The 21,664-nt window shown below is 46.1% G+C and overlaps 1 protein-coding gene across 1 annotated transcript in view; it reads left to right on the forward strand.

Annotated features, from left to right (window-relative positions):
• The window catches only part of LOC126215295 (uncharacterized), a 79,547-nt gene that overhangs the window by 33,458 nt on the left and 24,425 nt on the right, over positions 1 to 21,664 (forward strand). The window contains exon 3 of the mRNA XM_049941981.1: positions 13,789 to 13,921. Coding sequence (XP_049797938.1) covers positions 13,789 to 13,921 — 133 coding nt within the window. The remainder of the gene's footprint in view (positions 1 to 13,788; positions 13,922 to 21,664) is intronic.

Below are 21,664 nucleotides of genomic sequence, written 5' to 3' on the forward strand. Positions count from 1 at the left end.
TGGCAACTGACCCTTAATATATACAAATGTAATGTATTGCGAATACATAGAAAGAAGGATCCTTTATTGTATGATTATATGATAGCGGAACAAACACTGATAGCAGTTACTTCTGTCAAATATCTGGGAGTATGCGTACGGAACGATTTGAAGTGGAATGATCATATAAAATTAATAGTTGGTAAGGCGGGTGCCAGGTTGAGATTCATTGGGAGAGTCCTTAGAAAATGTAGTCCATCAACAAAGGAGGTGGTTTACAAAACACTCGTTCGTCGTATACTTGAGTATTGCTCATCAGTGTGGGATCCGTACCAGGTCGGGTTGACAGAGGAGATAGAGAAGATCCAAAGAAGAGCGGCGCGTTTCGTCACAGGGTTATTTGGTAAACGTGATAGCGTTACGGAGATGTTTAGCAAACTCCAGTGGCAGACTCTGCAAGAGAGGCGCTCTGCATCGCGGTGTAGCTTGCTGTCCAGGTTTCGAGAGGGTGCGTTTCTGGATGAGGTATCGAATATATTGCTTCCCCATACTTATACCTCCCGAGGAGATCACGAATGTAAAATTAGAGAGATTCGAGCGCGCACGGAGGCTTTCCGGCAGTCGTTCTTCCCGCGAACCATACGCGACTGGAACAGGAAAGGGTGGTAATGACAGGGGCACGTAAAGTACCCTACCCCACACACCGTTGGGTGGCTTGCGGAGTTTGAATGTAGATGTAGATGTAGATGTAGATATTGAACACCTATAAAAGGAAGGAAAAGAACTTTTTGATTTTTCCATTCATCAAAAAACCAAATTCATTGTATATGTTTATTAGTTTCAGAAATATAGTTCCAAATCGGATGATCTTTTTTTCTGCACTCTGTATATTAGAAAACTTCCCGATAATAATAATATAAAGAGCTTTTAGGACGATATGGATTAGCATGTCACATTTGAAGCCATATTTAGTATAATCAGGAGCAGAATGGGTATAGGAAAACGAGAAGATTGAAATAATAGTGCACAATGGCTGTTAGGAAAGAACAGGATGTAAACAGAGAACTGTGCCGACAAGGGCACGAGAAAATTCTGGAGAGGGGGGGGGGGGGGGGAATTGGAGAGAGAAAGCTGCACAGATTGTAGCAGAGATGGCGATTGTGGCAGAAGGTGGACCATAAGATGTCTTTTGAAGTTATTAATATTTTGAGGAATATTGTCCAAAAGTTGGGTTCCTACTACAGAAAATGATTTAGAGAACATGCTAGTGCTATGTGATGATACAGAGAGACTTTCACTGAGAATGAGTATTTCTGCTGTGCTGTTCAGAAGGCAGTGAAAGAGTTGTAGAGAAATAGGAGGGAGTGCAGTGATTGAGAAGACGATGGAACAGACATAGAGTTGTGTCTACACTTATCGGCACGCAGCCACCATAATCGTTCGTAAGCTGCTGTGCTATTGTCAAAATACAGGTTGACGAGTACAAATAGAAGGCTACTATCAGGCCTTAAATTGTTCTGAATCTAAGCTCCTTTTATTTGGGCTCTCTTTAATATTCCTTCTGGCTTCTTTGTCTTCCGCTACAGTTTCTGCCTCGATGCCTTTACTACGACGAAATTCGTTCTCTGGGACCATAGATACGTACTTTTAGCTACCGTGGTCCTCCTTCTTGTTAAATTTTTCTACAAATTATTTACCTAGACGATTCCCCTCATTTATTGCGGTATCTCCCCATTATTCTTAATTTTCAAATGCGCCCATTTTCTTCTTTTCCCGTTTTTCAGCACAATTCCATCTACATCTACACATATACTCAGCTATGCACCAAGTGGTGTGTGGCGGAGGGCACAATTCGCGCCAAAGTCATATTTTGTCCGCAGCTCGTGGTCGTGCGGTAGCGATCTCGCTTCCCGCGCCCGGGTTCCCGGGTTCGATTCCCGGCGGGGTCAGGGATTTTCTCTGCCTCGTCATGACTGGATGTTGTGTGATGTCCTTAGGTTAGTTAGGTTTAAGTAGTTCTAGGGGACTGATGACCACAGATGTTAAGTCCCATAGTGCTCAGAGCCATTTGAACCATTTGAACCAAAGTCATATTTCCCCCCCTCTGTTCCACTCACGGATCGCGCGAGGGAAAAACGACTGTCTGAACGCCTCAGTACGAGCTCTAATTTCCCTTATCTTATGATCACTGCCCGATTTGAGAGTTGGTGGTAACAATATTTGCTGTACATCCTCGGTGAGAACCGGATTTCGGAATTTAATGACCAGCCCCTTCCGTTTAGTGCGTCTTCTATCTGCCAGAGTGTTCCACTACAAACTTTCTATGAGATTTGTAACGCTTTCGCGATAATTAAATGTACCAGTCATGAATCTTGCCGCTCTTCTTTGGACCTTCTCAATCCCTTGAATCAGACCCAACTGCTAAGGGTCCCATGCAGACGAATAATACTCCAAGACTGGACGAACTAACGTATTGTAAGCTATTTCATTTGTTGAAGGACTGCATCGCTTCAGGATTGTACCAATAAACCGCAATCTAGAGTTCGCCTTACCCGTTACTTGTGAAATCTGATCATTCCATTTGAGATCATTTCGAATAGTCACACCAAGATACTTGACGGACGTTACGGCTTCCAAAGACTGATTGTTTATTTTGTACTCATACATTAATGGGGAATTTCGCCTTGTTATACGCAGTAGGTTATACTTACTAATATTGAGAGATAACTGCCAGTCATTACACCACGCATTTATTTTCTGCAAATCCTCATTGACTTGTTCACAACTTTCGTGTGATACTACTGCAGCATCATCAGCAAACAGTCGCTGTCAGTACCATCAACCAGATCGTTTATGTAAATCGTAAAAAGCAGAGGACCTAGTGCTCTACCCTGGGGCACACCTGAAGTTACTTTTGTTTCTGTTGAAGTTACCCCGTTCAGGACGACATACTGCTCCCTGTCTGTTAGAAAACTTTCTATCCAACCGCATATGTCATTGGATAGACCGTAAGTGCGCACTTTTTGTACCAAGCGACAGTGCGGAACTGAGACGAACGCCTTTCTAAAGTCAAGAAATATGGTATCAACCTGGGAGCCGGTATCTAGAGCACGTTGTACATCATGCACAAAGAGGGCCAGCTGTGTCTCGCATGACCGCTGTTTCCTAAAACCGTGCTGGTTTCTGCAGATGAGCTTCTCAGAGTCTAGAAAGGTCATTATGTCTTAACACAAAATATATCCCATGATTCTACAACAAATCGATGTCAGTGAAATTGGCCGGTAATTATGTGCATCCGACTTTCCACCCTTTTTACAGATTGCTATGACCTTGGCCTTCTTCCAGTCCCGTGGAACTTTCCGCTGTTCCAATGATCTAAAAAATGGTTCAAGTGGCTCTGAGCACTCTGGGACTTAACTACTGAGGTCATCAGTCCCCTAGAACTTAGAACTACTTAAACCTAACTAACCTAAGGACATCACACACACCCATACCCGAGGCAGGATTCGAACCTGCGACCGTAGCGGTCACGCGGTTCGAAACTGAAGCGCTTAGAACCGCACGGCCACAGCGGCCGGCTCCAATGATCTCTGATACTTGATGGATAAGAATGGTGCTATATTTGTAGCATGGTCAACATAAAATCTTACGGGGATACCGTGTGGCTTCTAAGGATCTTAATTGGCTTACAATAACAGATACACTAAACACTATGTCAGCTATCCTTGCGTTTGTTCGATAGTTGAAAGGGAGAATGGTGCTGCAGACCTCTACCGTAAACGAGTTTTTGAAAGCTAGGTTTACAATTTCGGCCTTTTGTTTATCATCATCAGTACTGTCAGCAAGAGAAGGTATTGAATTATTTGTAGCGTTCATAGATTTTACGTACGACCAAAATTTTTTGAGGTTATTTTCCATGTTCTAAACGTACGTTCGCAGCTTTTTTCCCCTAGCGTAAGGTTTATGTTCTGTACTGTTATGCTTATCTTGGCCAGGAATGCCCTCTTCGCCTCTGTTAATCAGCCTCTTATGCCATCCTTGCTTCGCCCATTGTGCGTTATTTTGCTTCTACGGTGGCAAGGATTCCTTCACTTGTTCCAGCCAAGTTTTCCCCGAGTTTTCTGAGTTTGTCCCTTACCTCACTGTTCCTTGACACTTTATCTTTTTTGGCTCACTATCAATCCGTACTCTGCGACTGCACGTAAGGCAAAATGAGTAGTTATCTCAACAGGACTTTTGCGCCTACTCGCAAACATGCCACACTTAGGACTTCTTAGATTATGCATGATCCCTCAGTGTCCCAGAGAGAATTCATGAGGCCATCACTTCTTGGAATGCAGTTGTTACTGAGATGACCACCGGTGGCAGTTGTTTAAGTCGTCTGGACATATTCAAGGACATAATGGAAAATCAAAAACTTATAGCAAAACGAAATACACACTAAGACAAAAGGAAAACAACAGTGCACAAGGAAGGAGTAATCGGAATGAGACGGACATCGGTAGACGTGATATACATGTGCAGGCAAACAAATCATTACAATTTCGAAAAGAATTGCATGATTTATTCTAGAGAAAGAACTTCACAAATTGAGCAAGTCAGTAATCAAATAGTCCATCTTTGCCGTTTATGCGAGTAGCTGTTCATCTTGGCACTGATGGACTGAATTGTTGGATGTCCTCGTGAGGGATCATGACAAAGCCTTGCAGACAAACAAAAATTACGAGAAGCGAAATGTAGTGTGAGGAGGGCTCTGCGAGAGGCGTTCAATGAATTCGAAAGTAAAGTTCTATGTACTGACTTGGCAGAAAATCCTAAGAAATTTTGGTCTTAATGGTACTGAAACAGAGGATGACAGACTAAACGCCGAAATACTAAATGTCTTTTTCCAAAGCTGTTTCACAGAGGAAGATCGCACTGTAGTTCCTTCTCTAGATTGTCGCACAGATGACAAAATGGTAGATATCGAAATAGACGAAAGGGACAGAGAAACAATTAAAATCGCTCAAAAGAGGAAAGGCCACCGCACCTGATTGGATACGAGTTCGATTTTACACAGAGTACGCGAAGGAACTTGCCCCCCTTCTTGCAGTGGTGTACGGTAGGTCTCTACAAGAGCGTAGCGTTCCAAAGGATTGGAAAAGGGCACAGGTCACCCCCGTTTTCAAGAAGGGACGTCGAACAGATGTGCAGAACTATAGACCTATATCTCTAACGTCGATCAGTTGTAGAATTTTGGAACACGTATTACGTTCCAGTATAATGACTTTTCTGGAGACTAGAAATTGTAGGAATCAGCATGGGTTTCGAAAAAGACGGTCGTGTGAAACCCAGCTCGCGCAATTCGTCCACGAGACTCAGAGGGCCATAGACACGGGTTCCCATGTAGATGCCGTGTTTCTTGACTTCCGCAAGGCGTTCGATACAGTTCCCCACAGTCGTTTAATGAACAAAGTAAGAGCATATAGACTATCAGACCAATTGTGTGATTGGATTGAAAAGTTCCTAGATAGCAGAACGCAGCATGTCATTCTCAATGGAGAGAAGTCTTCCGAAGTAAGAGTGATTTCAGGTGTGCCGCAGGGGAGTGTCATAGGACCGTTACAATTCACAGTATACATACATGACCTTGTGGATAACATCGGAAATTCACTGAGGCTTTTTGCAGATGATGCTGTGGTGTATAGAGAGGTTATAACAATGGAAAATTGTACTGAAATGCAGGAGGATCTGCAGTGAATTGACGCATGGTGCAGGGAATGGCAATTGAATCTCAATGTAGACAAGTGTAATGTGCTGCGAATACATAGAAAGATAGATCCCTTATCATTGAGCTACAAAATAGCAGGTCAGCAACTGGAAGCAGTTAATTCCATAAATTATCTGGAAGTACGCATTAGGAGTGATTTAAATTGGAATGATCATATAAAGTTGATCGTCGTTAAAGCAGAGATTCATTGGAAGAATCCTAAGGAAATGCAATCCGAAAACAAAGGAAGTTCGCCGACTACTTGAATACTGCTCAACAGTGTGGGATCCGTACCAGATAGGGTTGATAGAAGAGATAGACGATCCAACGGAGAGCAGCATGCTTCGTTACAGGATCATTTAGTAATCGCGAAAGCGTTACGGAAATGACAGATAAACTCCAGTGGAAGACTCTGCAGGAGAGACGCTCAGTAGCTCGGTACGGGCTTTTGTTACAATTTCGAGAACATACCTTTTCCGAAAAGTCAAGCAGTATATTGCTCCCTCCTACGTATATCTCGTGAAGAGACCATGAGGATAAAATCAGAGAGATTAGAGCCCACACAGAGGCATACCGACAATCTTTCTTTCCACGAATAATACGAGACTGGAATAGAAGGGAGGACCGATAGAGGTACTCAGGGTACCCTCCGCCACACACCGTCAGGTGGCTTGCCGAGTATGGACGTAGATGTAGATCATGCCAAATTCTCTCCAAGACTGGCGCATTACATCCTCAAAATCCCGAGCTTTGTTCGAGGTCCCTGGCCGCAATGCTCTCAATATTTTAAATTGGGGAGAGATCCGGTTACCTCGCTAGCAAAGGTATAGTATAGCAGTAGAAACACTTGCCGTATCCGGGCGGGCGTTATCTTGCTGAAATGTGAGCCAGGATGGCTTGCAATGAAGTGTAAACGACACGGGGCACGTACGTCTAGATCCACATCTGCAGGATGGTCCATTGATCGTGACCGGGCCAAATATTTCACGAAATAAGTATCAAACGATAAAACAACAGAGAACGAAACTCGTCTAGCTTGAAGAGGGAAACCCGATGGCGCTATGGTTGGCCCGCTAGATGCCGCTGCCATAGGTCAAACGGATATCAACTGAGTTTTTTTAAAAAATAGGAACATCCATTTTTTTACATATTCGTGTAGTACCTAAAGAAATATGAATGTTTTAGTTGCGCCACTTTTTTCGTTTGTGATAAATGGCGCTGTAATAATCACAAACGTGTAAGTATGTGGTATCACGTAACATTCCGACAGTGCGGACGGTATTTGCTTCGTGATACATTACCCGTATTAAAATGGACTGTTTACCAATTGCGGAAAACGTCGATATGGTATAGCTATTGTGATCAAAATGCCCAACGGACGTGTGCTGTGTATGCTGCTCGGTATCCCGGACGACATCATCCAAGTGTCCGGACCGTTCACCGGATAGTTACGTTATTTAAGGAAACAGGAAGTGTTCAGCCACATGTGAAACGTCAACCACGATCGGCAACAAATGATGATGGCCAAGGAGATGTTTTAGCTGCTGTCACGGCTAATCCGCACATAACAGACAAATTGCGCGAGAATCGGGAATCTAAAAAATGTCGGTGTTGAGAATGCTACATCAACATCGATTGCACCCGTCCCATATTTCTATGCACCAGGAATTGCATGGCGATGACTTTGAACGTCGTGTACAGTTCTGCCACTGGGCACAAGAGAAATTACGTTACGATGACAGATTTCTTGCACGCGTTCTATTTAGCGACGAAGCGTCATTCACAAACAGCGGTAACGTAAACCGGCATAATTTACACTATTGGGCAACGGAAAATCCACGATGGGTGCGACAAGTGGAACATCAGCGTCTTTGGCGGGATAATGTATGGTGCGGCATTATGGGAGAAAGGATAATTGTCCGCCATTCTATCGATAGCAATCTAAATGGTGCACTATATACTGATTTCCTACGTAATGTTCTACCGATGTTACTACAAGATGTTTCACTGCATGACAGAATGGCGATGTGCTACCAACATGATGGATGTCCGGCACTTAACTCGCGTGCGGTTGAAGCGGTGTTGAATAGCATGTTTCATGACAGGTGGATTGGTCGTCGAAGCCCACACGTTCACCAGATTTGACGTCCCCGGATTTCTTTCTGTGGGGAAAGTTGAAGGATATTTGCTATCGTGATCCACCGACAACGCCTGACAACATGCGTCAGCGCATTGTCAATGCATGTGCGAACATTACGGAAGGCGAACTACTCTCTGTTGAGAGGAATGTCGTTACGCGTATTGCCAAATGCATTGAGTTTGACGGACATAATTTTGAGCATTTATTGCATTAATGTGGTATTTACAGGTAATCACGCTGTAACAGCATGCGTTATCAGAAATGATAAGTTCACAAATGTACACGTATCACATTGGATCAACCGAAATAAAATATTCAAACGTACCTACGATCTCCCCCCCCCCCCCCCCCCCCCATGAACCATGGACCTTGCCGTTGGTGGGGAAGCTTGCGTGCCTCAGCGATACAGATGGCCGTACCGTAGGTGCAACCACAACGGAGGGGTATCTGTTGAGAGGCCAGACAAACGTGTGGTTCCTGAAGAGGGGCAGCAGCCTTTTCAGTAGTTGCAGGGGCAACAGTCTGGATGATTGACTGATCTGGCCTTGTAACAATAACCAAAACGGCCTTGCTGTGCTGGTACTGCGAACGGCTGAAAGCAAGGGGAAACTACGGGCGTAATTTTTCCCGAGGGCATGCAGCTTTATTGTATGATTAAATGATGATGGCGTCCTCTTGGGTAAAATATTCCAGAGGTAAAATAGTCCCCCATTCGGATCTACGGGCGGGGACTACTCAAGAGGATGTCGTTATCAGGAGAAAGAAAACTGGCATTCTACGGATCGGAGCGTGGAATGTCAGATCCCTTAATCGGGCAGGTAGGTTAGAAAATTTAAAAAGGGAAATGGATAGGTTAAAGTTAGATATAGTGGGAATTAGTGAAGTTCGGTGGCAGGAGGAACAAGACTTCAGGTCAGGTGACTACAGGGTTATAAACACAAAGTCAAATAGGGGTAATGCAGGAGTAGGTTTAATAATGAATAGGAAAATAGGAACGCGGGTAAGCTACTACAAACAGCTTAGTGAACGCATTATTGTGGCCAAGATAGATACGAAGCCCACACCTACTACAGTAGTACAAGTTTATATGCCAACTAGCTCTGCAGATGACGAAGAAATTGAAGAAATGTATGATGAAATAAAAGAAATTATTCAGATAGTGAAGGGAGACGAAAATTTAGTAGTCATGGGTGACTGGAATTCGAGTGTAGGAAAAGGGAGAGAAGGAAATGTAGTAGGTGAATATGGATTGGGGCTAAGAAATGAAAGAGGAAGCCCTCTGGTAGAATTTTGCACAGAGCACAACTTAATCATAGCTAACACTTGGTTTAAGAATCATGATAGAAGGTTGTATACATGGAAGAACCCTGGAGATACTAAAAGGTATCAGATAGGTTATATAATGGTAAGACAGAAATTTAGGAACCAGGTTTTAAATTGTAAGACATTTCCAGGGGCAGATGTGGACTCTGACCACAATCTGTTGGTTATGACCTGTAGATTAAAACTGAAGAAACTGCAAAAAGGTGGGAATTTAAGGAGATGGGACCTGTATAAACTGAAAGAATCAGAGGTTGTACAGAGTTTCAGGGAGAGCATAAGGGAACAATTGACAGGAATGGGGGAAAGAAATACAGTAGAAGAGGAATGGGTAGCTTTGAGGGATGAAGTAGTGAAGGCAGCAGATGATCAAATAGGTAAAAAGACGAGGGCTAGTAGAAATCCTTGGGTAACAGAAGAAATATTGAATTTAATTGATGAAAGGAGAAAATATAAAAATGCAGGAAATGAAGCAGGCAAAAAGGAATACAAACGTCTCAAAAATGAGATCGACAGGAAGTGCAAAATGGCTAAGCATGGATGGCTAGAGGACAAATGTAAGGATGTAGAGGCTTTTCTCACTAGGGGTAAGATAGATACTGCCTACAGGAAAATTAAAGAGACCTTTGGAGATAAGAGAACCACTTGTATGAACATCAAGAGCTCAGATGGAAACCCAGTTCTAAGCAAAGAAGGGAAAGCAGAAAGGTGGAAGGAGTATATAGAGGGTCTATACAAGGGCGATGTACTTGAGGACAATATTATGGAAATGGAAGAGGATGTAGATGAAGATGAAATGGGAGATACGATACTGCGTGAAGAGTTTGACAGAGCACTGAAAGACCTAAGTCGAAACTAGGCCCCCGGAGTAGACAACATTCCATTGGAACTACTGACGGCCTTGGGAGAGCCAGTCCTGACAAAACTCTACCATCTGGTGAGCAAGATGTATGAAACAGGTGAAATACCCTCAGACTTCAAGAAGAATATAATAATTCCAATCCCAAAGAAAGCAGGTGTTGACAGATGTGAAAATTACCGGACAATCAGTTTAATAAGCCACAGCTGCAAAATACTAACACGAATTCTTTACAGACGAATGGAGAAACTAGTAGAAGCCGGCCTCGGGGAAGATCAGTTTGGATTCCGTAGAAATACTGGAACACGTGCGGAAATACTGAGCTTACGACTTATCTTAGAAGAAAGATTAAGGGAAGGAAAACCTACGTTTCTAGCATTTGTAGACTTAGAGAAAGCTTTTGACAATGTTAACTGGAATACTCTCTTTCAAATTCTGAAGGTGGCAGGGGTAAAATACAGGGAGCGAAAGGCTATTACAATTTGTACAGAAACCAGATGGCAGTTATAAGAGTCGAGGGACATGAAAGGGAAGCAGCGGTTGGGAAGGGAGTAAGACAGGGTTGTAGCCTCTCCCCGATGTTATTCAATCTGTATATTGAGCAAGCAGTAAAGGAAACAAAAGAAAAATTCGGAGTAGGTATTAAAATTCATGGAGAAGAAGTAAAAACTTTGAGGTTCGCCGATGACATTGTAATTCTGTCAGAGACAGCAAAGGACTTGGAAGAGCAGTTGAACGGAATGGATGGTGTCTTGAAGGGAGGATATAAGATGAACATGAACAAAAGCAAAACGAGGATAATGGAATGTAGTCGAATTAAGTCGGGTGATGTTGAAGACCACAACAACAACAACAACAACCTACGATCTGTATTTTAATTTATAAAACCTACCTGCTACGAATTGTTGGTCTAAAATTGTGAGCCATATGTTTGTAACTATTACAGCGCCATCTGTCACAAAGCGGAAAAAGTGGTCCAACTAAAACAGTCATATTTCTTTACGTACTACACGAATATGTAATAAAAATGGGGGTTCCTATTTAAAGAAACGCAGTTGATATCCCTTTGACCTATCGCAGCGCCATCTAGCGGGCCAACCATATCGCCATCTGGTTTCCCCCTTCAAGCTAGACAAGTTTCGTTCTTTGTAGTTTTTTCGTTTGACGCTTAATTCGTGAGATATTTGGCTCGCTCACGATCAATGGACCACCCTGTTTACTCTTCCAAAGACTGTGAAGAGCCCGGCAGAAGTGCGCCCACTATACTGCTTATTAGGGTTTCTTTCTGTTTCATTCACATATGGAGAGCAGGAAGAATGATTGTTTGAATATATTTGTGCGTGCAGTAATTGTTATAATCTTATCCTCATAATCACTATGTGAGCGATACGTAGGGGGTTGTAGCATATTGCTAGAGTCATCATTTAAATCCTGTTCTTGGACTTTGTTAAAGATTTTCTCAGGGTAGTTTACGTCTATCTTCAAGAGTCTTAAAGTTCATGTGAGAAAAGTGCGAGTCGGTTTTCACGTGATCGATGTTTTGGAAATCCATGCTGGTTGGTAGTAACAAGGTCATTCTCTTCAACGTACCTCTCTATGTTTGAACTCGGAATGTGTTCTAAGATTCTACATCGAATCAATGTCAAGGATATTGGACTATAGTTTTGTGGATCTCGACTACTACTTTTCTTGTAGATGGGTGGGACTTGTGCTTTCTTCCAGCAACTAGGCAAGGTCTTTTGTTCCAGGGATCTGCCATTGATACTAGTTAAAAGAGGGGTTAACTCAGCCGCAAAAATCAGCATAGCATCCGATACGAATTCCATAGAGCCCTGGAGCTTTGTTCAATTTTAACATTCCAGCTGCTCCTCCACGCTAGTGACACTAATACGTATTTCACTCATTTATGGAACGTTTGAAAACGGAGTTCAGCATTTCTGCATTGGCTTTGCTACCCTCATTTTCAATTGCTGTTTCCTACGCCAGTGGCTGGACGCTGATTTTGATGTCAGAAACAGCCTTCTCATACGACCAGAATTTCTTTGGGGTTTGTGAAAGAGGATTTGACAGTGTTCTGCTCAGTAGTCAGTGAGGTCTCCACACATGGCTTTTCTGACTTCTTTCCAAAAGCGTTTCATTCAGCATCTCTACATCCACAGCCCTATGCTTTGTTTTATATCTACTGTTCAGTATCTGTTTCTTCAAAAGTTCTTTTTACAGTGAATTTATTCTACAATATACATACACTATGTGATCAAAAGTAGCCGGTCACCCCCAAAAACATACGTCTTTCATATTAGATGCACTGTGCTGCCAGGTACTCAATATCAGCGAATTGAGTAGTGATTACACATTGTGTGAGAACAGAATGGGGCACTCCGCGGAACTAACTGACTTTGAAGGTGGTCAGGTGGTTGGGTGTCACTTGTGTCATACGTCTGTACGCGAGATTTCCACACTCCTAAACATCGCTAAATCCACTGTTTCGGGCGTGATAGTGAAGTGGAAACGTGAAGGGACACGTACAGCACAAAAGCGTACAGGCCGACCTCGTCTATTGACTGACGGAGACTGCCGACAGTTGAAGAGGTTCGTAATGCGTAATAGGTAGACATCTATCCAGACCATCACACAAGAATTCCAAACTGCATCAGGATCCACTGCAAGTTCTGTGACAGGTGGGAGGTGAGAAAACTTATATTTCATGGTGGAGCGGCTGCTCATAGGCCGCGCATCACGCCGGTAAATGACAAACGACGCCTCGCTTGGTCTAAGGAGCATAAACATTGGACGACTGACCAGTGGAATAACGTTGTATTGAGCGACGAATCACGGTACACAATGTGGTGATTCTATGACAGGGTGTGGGTGTGGCCAATGCCCGGTGAACGTCGTCTGCCTGCGTGTATTGTGCCAACAAATCTGAAGGCGGTGTTGTTATGGTGTAGTCGTGTTTTTCATGGAGGGGGCTTGCACACCTTGTTGTTTTGCGTGGCAATATCACAGCACAGGCCTACATTGATGTTGTAAGCACCTTCTTGCTTCCCACTGTTGAAGAGCAATTCGGGGATGACGATTGTATCTTCAACACGATCGAACACCTGTTCAAAATTCACAGCCTGTGGTGGAGTGGTTACACAACAATAACATCCCTGTAGTGGACTGGCCTGCACAGAGCCCTGACCTGAATCCTATAGAACATCTGTGGGATGTTTTGGCACACCAACTTTGTGCCAGGCCTCACGGACCAACATCGATGCCTCTCCTCAGTGCAGCACTCTGTGAAGAATGGGCTGCCATTCCCCAAGAAACCTTCCAGCACCTGATTGAACATATGCCTGCGAGAGTGGAAGCTGTCATTAAGGAAAAGGATGGGCCAACACCATACTGAATTGCAGCAAATACCGACGAACGCCGCCATGTACGTAAGTCATTTTCAGCCGGATGCCAAGATACTTTTCATCACATAGTGTATGTGTCCAGTTTATGGTCAAGTGTTCTTTTAAACTTGAGCCATAGCTCCTCCACATGCTCCTGTCCCGAGATAAGGGTTTTAAATTCCTCATAGAGGAAGGATGACGAACGAAAACTGTTGTTAATTAGCAGTCATGGCGAAGAACGGTACAGGGACTAGGGTGAATGTCTTCATGAGGAATCTGAGCTTCTGATGGCGCTAAACATGACACACACGAAGCGACTGAAGTTGAGTTGGTAGGGTTTATTTCCTTTCCGCTGTTGCAGGGATGGCAGTTTCTGGAGCCAGCGCTCATACGGTGGGTACGTGGACGACTTCCTGGTGAAACTGCGACACGCAGTCGTCGACGATGGCCTCGACCCGTTGGAGCCTCCAGATGAAGTCCAGGACATAGATGAGGTAAGGGCACCACTATCGAACCCTCCAAAGATTATCCTGTTCTGTGGTCTCCACTCCAAAAGCTGGTTTGGTGCAGCTCTTCACGCTACTCCATCCTGTGCGAGCCTCTTCTTCTCTGAACAACTGCTGCAACCTACATCCTCCTGCATCTACATACTGTACTCAAGCCATCTATCTGGATCTGCCACACTTCCTAGCAAGATCCATTTGGACTTCCCACACTTCCTGGAAGTATCAAACTGAGGATTCCATGATGCACCTGGATATTCCCCGTCAACCAATCCGTTCTTTTAGTAATGGCACGAATTTCATTTCTCCTCAACTGACTCAGTAGTTCCTCAGTACTTACTCAATCTGTCCATCCAATGCTGACATATTTTCTACAGCCTCATATTCCTAAAGCTTCTACACTGCCAGAAAAAAAGTACAAATGGAAGGAGGGTCGGATGGAGCGGCCGAGCGGTTCTATGCACTACAGTGTGGAACCGCGCGACCGCTACCGTCTCATGTTCGAATGCTGCCTCGGGCATGGATGTGTGTGATGTCCTTAGGTTAGTTAGGTTTAAGTAGTTCTAAGTTCTAGGTGATTGATGACCTCATAAGTTAAGTCCCATAGTGCTCAGAGCCATATGAACCAACCTGGAAGGAGGGAGTCAGTCTTCATCCAATGATGCATATGCCATGTGGGGAATGGGCCAACAACAGACTGGGGAGTGGCATAGCTACCAGAACGCTATCTGTGTCTGTGGAGTGCTCACAGCCAGAAGGCTCAGTGTGGCGTGAACATGTGAAGCAAGCAGGCGACCATGCCACAGAGTCACATTCGCGCTTCCAGTACACTACTCAGCGAGTTTGAAAGGGGTCAGATTGAGGCCTTGGGAGTGGCTGGGTGGCGCTTTTGGAGAATTACAAGATAAATGTGTTGCGTCAGCTGCGTAACGATACTGGAATCAGTGATCACTTGAACATTCTCACACTGATAGACGAGGTTCTAGATGTTCTCACAGTACAAACGTCCATTAGGATCGTCGTTGATCAAGGGCAGCAGAGGTAGATAGTGCAGCTGACTTCTGACACCACTTGTTATGACGCCCGCCGCTACTTTGTCGCAGCAGACACAGTGGCTGCGCCAAAGACTGAGACGGCATGGAGTTATACAATTATTTATTGAACTTTCTTTACAATTTCCCCCTCGTCGTCGCTGCCCAGCCCTGCGGATGGCTCCGCCTGGCTGCTGCTGTGCAGATTCTCCGACAATGAGCGCCACGCGCGCCGCTGATCGCACTCGGGAGCCTCAGGCCACCAGTGCTCCGCTGAAGCCAGGATGCCCTGAGGTCGAGATGAACTCGTCGCCGCTCGGCCACAGAGCCGCGTCGCCGTGAGGTCAGCTGGCGACACATGCTGCACTGGCGGCTGGGAAGCCGTCAGTCGCGATGTCCGCCACGCACGGACCATGAGCCGGGTTGCCATGAGCTCCGGGCGTCAGTCCCCGGCAGCGCCTGTGATCAAGACTGCGCTGCGGCCGATCCTGGAAGTTCTCCCTGTAGTTAGTCAGCCATAGTGCCGACCGAACTCGGGCCGACCCCCAGAGCTGAAGTTGACATCTGGCGGCGAGCTGGAACAGACTTGCGGAATCGTTACCTACGGAGATTGAACATTCGGACACGGACCACGCCCGTCCTCAGATCCGAACTGCTTCCTAATGGCTTCTCTCTGTTGGTGCCCGCGCTCCGCTATTTATATCCGGCAGGAGGACGTTTTTTACCCTCGGTGGTAGTTTTTTGTTATTACTCCCGCAGTATATTGCAGTGTAACGTGCTGGCCTCACTTCCCCTTACTCAGCACTCTCCAGGCTTCACTCGGCACTCGGTCTGTGTGCGTCCTTGTGTCAGCCTGCTAGTAGACTGCTGCTGTCAACAAGGGTACTAGTACCGCGCTTGCTTCGCAATGCCTCGGTCGCCGGCGTGCCTCTGTTTTGCCATTCTCCACTGCGTGAAGCAAAGCTTACTACATGCGACCGCAACACACACTATGTACAAGAGGGATCATGAGCCTAGGCCGGTCAACACGAACTGTTGCCAACCAGTTATTATCAGTGGGACTACTGGCACGCACACCTCTAGCCCGTAATCCACTGGCCTCACAGCACTGGCCTGCACAGCTCGTCTGGTGCCATCAGAGACCAACTTGTAAGGTGGAATGGTGCGTAGTGGTCTTCAGTGAAGAGAGCAGATTCTGCCTGTGCGCAAGTGACAGTCGTTCGTGCATGCAGTGAGTGCTGTCTCGTAGACTGTATTCGTCCAAGATACACTACGGGCCATTAAAATTGCTACACCAAGAAGAAATGCAGATGATGAACGAGTATTCATTGGACAAGTATATTATACTACAACTGACATGTGATTACATTTTCACGCAATTTGAGTGTATAGATCCTGAGAAATCAGTACTCAGAAAAACCACCTCTGGCCGTAATAACGGCCTTGATACGCCTGGACATTGAGTCAAACTCAGCTTGGATGGCGTGTACAGGTACAGCTGCCCATGCAGCTTCAACACGATAGCACAGTAGTTTTCAATTGGTGAGAGACCTGGAGAATGTGCTGGTCAGGGCAGCAGTCAAACATTTTCTGTATCCAGGAAGGCACGTACAGGACCTGCAACATGCGGTCGTGCATTATCCTGCTGAAATGTTGGGTTTTGCAGAGATCGAATGAAGGGTAGAACCACGGGTCGTAACACATCTGAAATATAACGTCCACTGTTCAAAGTGTCGTCAATGCGAACAACAGGTGACCGAGAGGTGTAACCAATGGCACCCCATACCATCAGACCGGATGATACGCCAGTATGTCGATGACGAATACGCGCTTCCAATGTGCGTTCACCGCGATGTCGCCAAACACGGATGCGACCATCATGATGCTGTAAACAGAACCTGGATTCATCCGAAAAAATGACGTTTTGCCATTCGTGCACCCAGGTTCGTCGTTGAGTACACCATCGCAGGCGCTCCTGTCTGTGATGCAGAGTCAAGGGGAACCGTTGCAATGGTCTCCGAGCTGACAGTCCACGCTGCTGCAAACTTCGTCGGACAGTTCGTGCAGATGGTTGTTGTCTTTCAAATGTCCCCATCTTTTGATTCAGGGATCGAGACGTGGCTGCACGATCCGTTACAGCCATGCGGATAAGATGCCTGTCATCTCGATTGCTAGTGATACGAGGCCGTTGGGATCTGGTACGGCGTTCCGTATTGCCCTCCTGAACCCACCGATTCCATATTTTGCTAACAGTCATTGGATCTCGACCAACGCGAGCAGCAATGTCTCGATACGATAAACCGCAAACGCGATAGGCTACAATCGGACCTTTATCAAAGTCGGAAATGTGATGGTACGCATTTCTCCTCCTTATACGAGGCATCACAAGAACGTTTCACAACGCCGGTCAACTGCTGTTTGTGTATGAGAAATCGTTTGGAAACTTTCCTCATGTCAGCACGTTCTAGGTGTTGCCACTGGCTCTACCCTTGTGTGAATGCTCTGAAAATCTAATCATTTGCATATCACAGCATCTTCTTCCTGTCGGTTAAAATTTGCGTCTGTAGCACGTCATCTTCGTGGTGTAGCAATTTTAATGGCCAGTAGTGTGTAATGGCCCAACCTCAGGGCTCACAACTAAAACCGGTTTGGATTACTTACAACTGGGAGACTAAGAACTCTTCAGTAAATTTGTATATTCGCTAATAACATTCTCTTTTCTGTGACGCAAAGTTAAATATAGCAAACATTAAACCAGTAAAGGCAAGAGACAAGCAAGACAGTACCGTAGCGCTCACGCGGTTGCAGACTGAAGCGCCTAGAACAGCTCGGCCACACCGGCCGGCCACAGTATTTCCGAGACCGCCAGAGCCCTACAAAGGTAGACATACGGATGCTCCAGAGCGAATGCAAATATTCACACATGCTTATAGAAAGGCGGACAATATGTTGAACGCGCAAAAAGAATTAGTAGCGGAAGGTTCTTACAGAGTTCAAGCCGAGTATTTGATGAAGTGAAACAGTATATGTACGCAGACAGCCTACATTTAAATCTGTGGCACCATATGACAATTTACAACCTCTTCATGCTTGTGAAAGTTCCAAATTTCGACTTTTTATGCCATTTTTTTACAATAAATTACTATACGACTCGACGAAGGACGCAGATATTTATGAGTGTGAGGTGGACTACATCTATGATAAAAATTTCAAAGAAACCACTAAGAGATGTACACAGAAGAGCCAAAGAAACTGGTACACCTGCCTAATTTCGCGTAGGGCCCCCGCTAGCACACGAAACTGCCGCAACACGACGTGACATGGACTTGATAATGTCTGAAGTAGTGTTGGAACTGTCACCATGAATCCAGCAGGGCTCTCCATAAATCCGTAAGAGTAGGAGGATGTGAAGACCTCTTCTGAACAGCACGTGGCTAGGCATCCCAAACATCTATAATGATGTTCACGTCTGGGCAGTCTGGTGGCTAGCGGAAGTTTTTAAACTCGGAATAGTTGCTGGAGTTGCTGGAGTCACTCTGTAACAAAATGGCTCTGAGCACTATGGGACTTAACATCTGAGGTCATCAGTCCCCTAGAACTTAGAACTACTTAAACCGAACTAACCTAAGGACATCACACACATCCATGCCCGAGGCAGGATTCGAACCTGCGACCGTAACGGTCACGCGGTTCCACACTGAAGCACGTAGGACCCTACGGGCACACCGGCCGGCCACTCTGTAACAATTCTGGACATGAGGGATGTCGCATTGTGCCGGCCGGTGTGGCCGTGCGGATAAAGGCACTTCAGTCTGGAAACGCGTGACCGCTACGGTCGCAGGTTCGAATCCTGCCTCGGGCATGGATGTGTGTGATGTCCTTAGGTTAGTTAGGTTTAATTAGTTCTAAGTTCTAGGCGACTGATGACCTCAGAAGTTAAGTCGCATAGTGCTCAGAGCCATTTGATGTCGCATTGTCCTGCTGGAATTGGCCAATTGCACAATGGACATGAATGGATACAGGTGATCAGACAGGATGCTTACGTACGTATCACCTGTCAGGATCGTATCTAGATGTATGAAAGCTCCCGTATCACTCCCACTGCACACGCTCCACACCATTACAAAGCCTTCACTAGCTTGAACAGTCCCCTGCTGACATGCAGGGTCTACAGGTTCATGGAGTTGTCTCCACATCCGTATACGTCCATCCGCTCGATTCATCTTGAAACGACACCCGTCCGACAAGGCAACACTTTTCCAGGCATCAACCGTCCAATATCTGAGTTGACGGGGCCAGGCGAGGTGTAAAGCTTTGAGTCGTGCAGTCATCAAGGGTACACGAGTGGGCCTTCCACTCCGAAAGCCCCTATCGACGACCTTTCGTCGAGTGGTTCGCACGCTGACACTTGTTGATGACCCAGCATTGAAATCTGCAACAATTTGCGGAAGGGTTGCACTTCTGTCACGTTGAAGGATTTTCTTCATTCCCGTTCTTCCAGGTTCATTATCCAGCCGCAGGAATGTGGGAGATTTGATGCTTTACTGGATTCCTGATATTCACGGTACATTCGTCAAATGGCCGTATGGGAAGTTGCCCCCTTCATGGCTACCTCGGAGATGGTGTGACCCATCGCTCGTCCACCAACTACACTCCTGGAAATTGAAATAAGAACACCGTGACTTCATTGTCCCAGGAAGGGGAAACTTTATTGACACATTCCTGGGGTCAGATACATCACATGATCACACTGACAGAACCACAGGCACATAGACACAGGCAACAGAGCATGCACAATGTCGGCACTAGTACAGTGTATATCCACCTTTCGCAGCAATGCAGGCTGCTATTCTCCCATGGAGATGATCGTAGAGATGCTGGATGTAGTCCTGTGGAACGGCTTGCCATGCCATTTCCACCTGGCGCCTCAGTTGGACCAGCGTTCGTGCTGGAAGTGCAGACCGCGTGAGACGACGCTTCATCCAGTCCCAAACATACTCAATGGGGGACAGATCCGGAGATCTTGCTGGCCAGGGTAGTTGACTTACACCTTCTAGAGCACGTTGGGTGGCACGGGATACATGCGGACGTGCATTGTCCTGTTGGAACCGCAAGTTCCCTTGCCGGTCTAGGAATGGTAGAACGATGGGTTCGATGACGGTTTGGATGTACCGTGCACTATTCAGTGTCCCCTCGACGATCACCAGTGGTGTACGGCCAGTGTAGGAGATCGCTCCCCACACCATGATGCCGGGTGTTGGCCCTGTGTGCCTCGGTCGTATGCAGTCCTGATTGTAGCGCTCACCTGCACGGCGCCAAACACGCATACGACCATCATTGGCACCAAGGCAGAAGCGACTCTCATCGCTGAAGACGACACGTCTCCATTCGTCCCTCCATTCACGCCTGTCGCGACACCACTGGAGGCGGGCTGCACGATGTTGGGGCGTGAGCGGAAGACGGCCTAACGGTGTGCGGGACCGTAGCCCAGCTTCATGGAGACGGTTGCGAATGGTCCTCGCCGATACCCCAGGAGCAACAGTGTCCCTAATTTGCTGGGAAGTGGCGGTGCGGTCCCCTACGGCACTGCGTAGGATCCTACGGTCTTGGCGTGCATCCGTGCGTCGCTGCGGTCCGGTCCCAGGTCGACGGGCACGTGCACCTTCCGCCGACCACTGGCGACAACATCGATGTACTGTGGAGACCTCACGCCCCACGTGTTGAGCAATTCGGCGGTACGTCCACCCGGCCTCCCGCATGCCCACTATACGCCCTCGCTCAAAGTCCGTCAACTGCACATACGGTTCACGTCCACGCTGTCGCGGCATGCTACCACTGTTAAAGACTGCGATGGAGCTCCGTATGCCACGGCAAACTGGCTGACACTGACGGCGGCGGTGCACAAATGCTGCGCAGCTAGCGCCATTCGACGGCCAACACCGCGGTTCCTGGTGTGTCCGCTGTGCCGTGCGTGTGATCATTGCTTGTACAGCCCTCTCGCAGTGTCCGGAGCAAGTATGGTGGGTCTGACACACCGGTGTCAATGTGTTCTTTTTTCCATTTCCAGGAGTGTATAACGCCACTTCAAACTGACTTAAATCTTTAATCTGCCATTGTAGCAGCAGTAAGAGATGTAACAACAGCCTCAGACACTTGTTGTCTTATATAGGCGATGCAGACCGCAGCGCCGTATTCTGCCTGTTTACATAACTCTGTGTTTGAATACGGATACCCATAACAGTTTCTTTGGCAGGGCAGTTCATTTATGCGTGTGAGGAGGACTACATCTAGGATAATAGTTTCAAAGATACCGACAAAAGACGTATAACAGTGAGGCATAGTGTCCCTCCCCGCCAGATATCGATGATTACCTTTTTACTGCCGTTTGCTGTGAAGTGCATGGTGTCGAATCACTCCTGTTAGAATAACGTTCTGTGCTATGTATTAAAAGTTGTCATGTTTAGAAACGTATGCCGCACGGCGTTAATGAATGTGGATCGTTGTTCTCGCTCGCGTTTTCTATAACAGCAGTTACGTATTAAAATGACAGATGTACGTTGGCATTCTCCCACAAACGGTGATGGCGTAAATTTACGCGTATCTATTGACAACTGAAATAGCAGAATCAGCTGATCTCACTGTAAATGGTAGTGACTGTATTGCAGCTAGATTGGATAATGAAATTGTCTTTCAATAAATTTGC

Source organism: Schistocerca nitens, chromosome 12, assembly GCF_023898315.1.
Source record: "Schistocerca nitens isolate TAMUIC-IGC-003100 chromosome 12, iqSchNite1.1, whole genome shotgun sequence".
NCBI lineage: Eukaryota > Metazoa > Arthropoda > Insecta > Orthoptera > Acrididae > Schistocerca > Schistocerca nitens.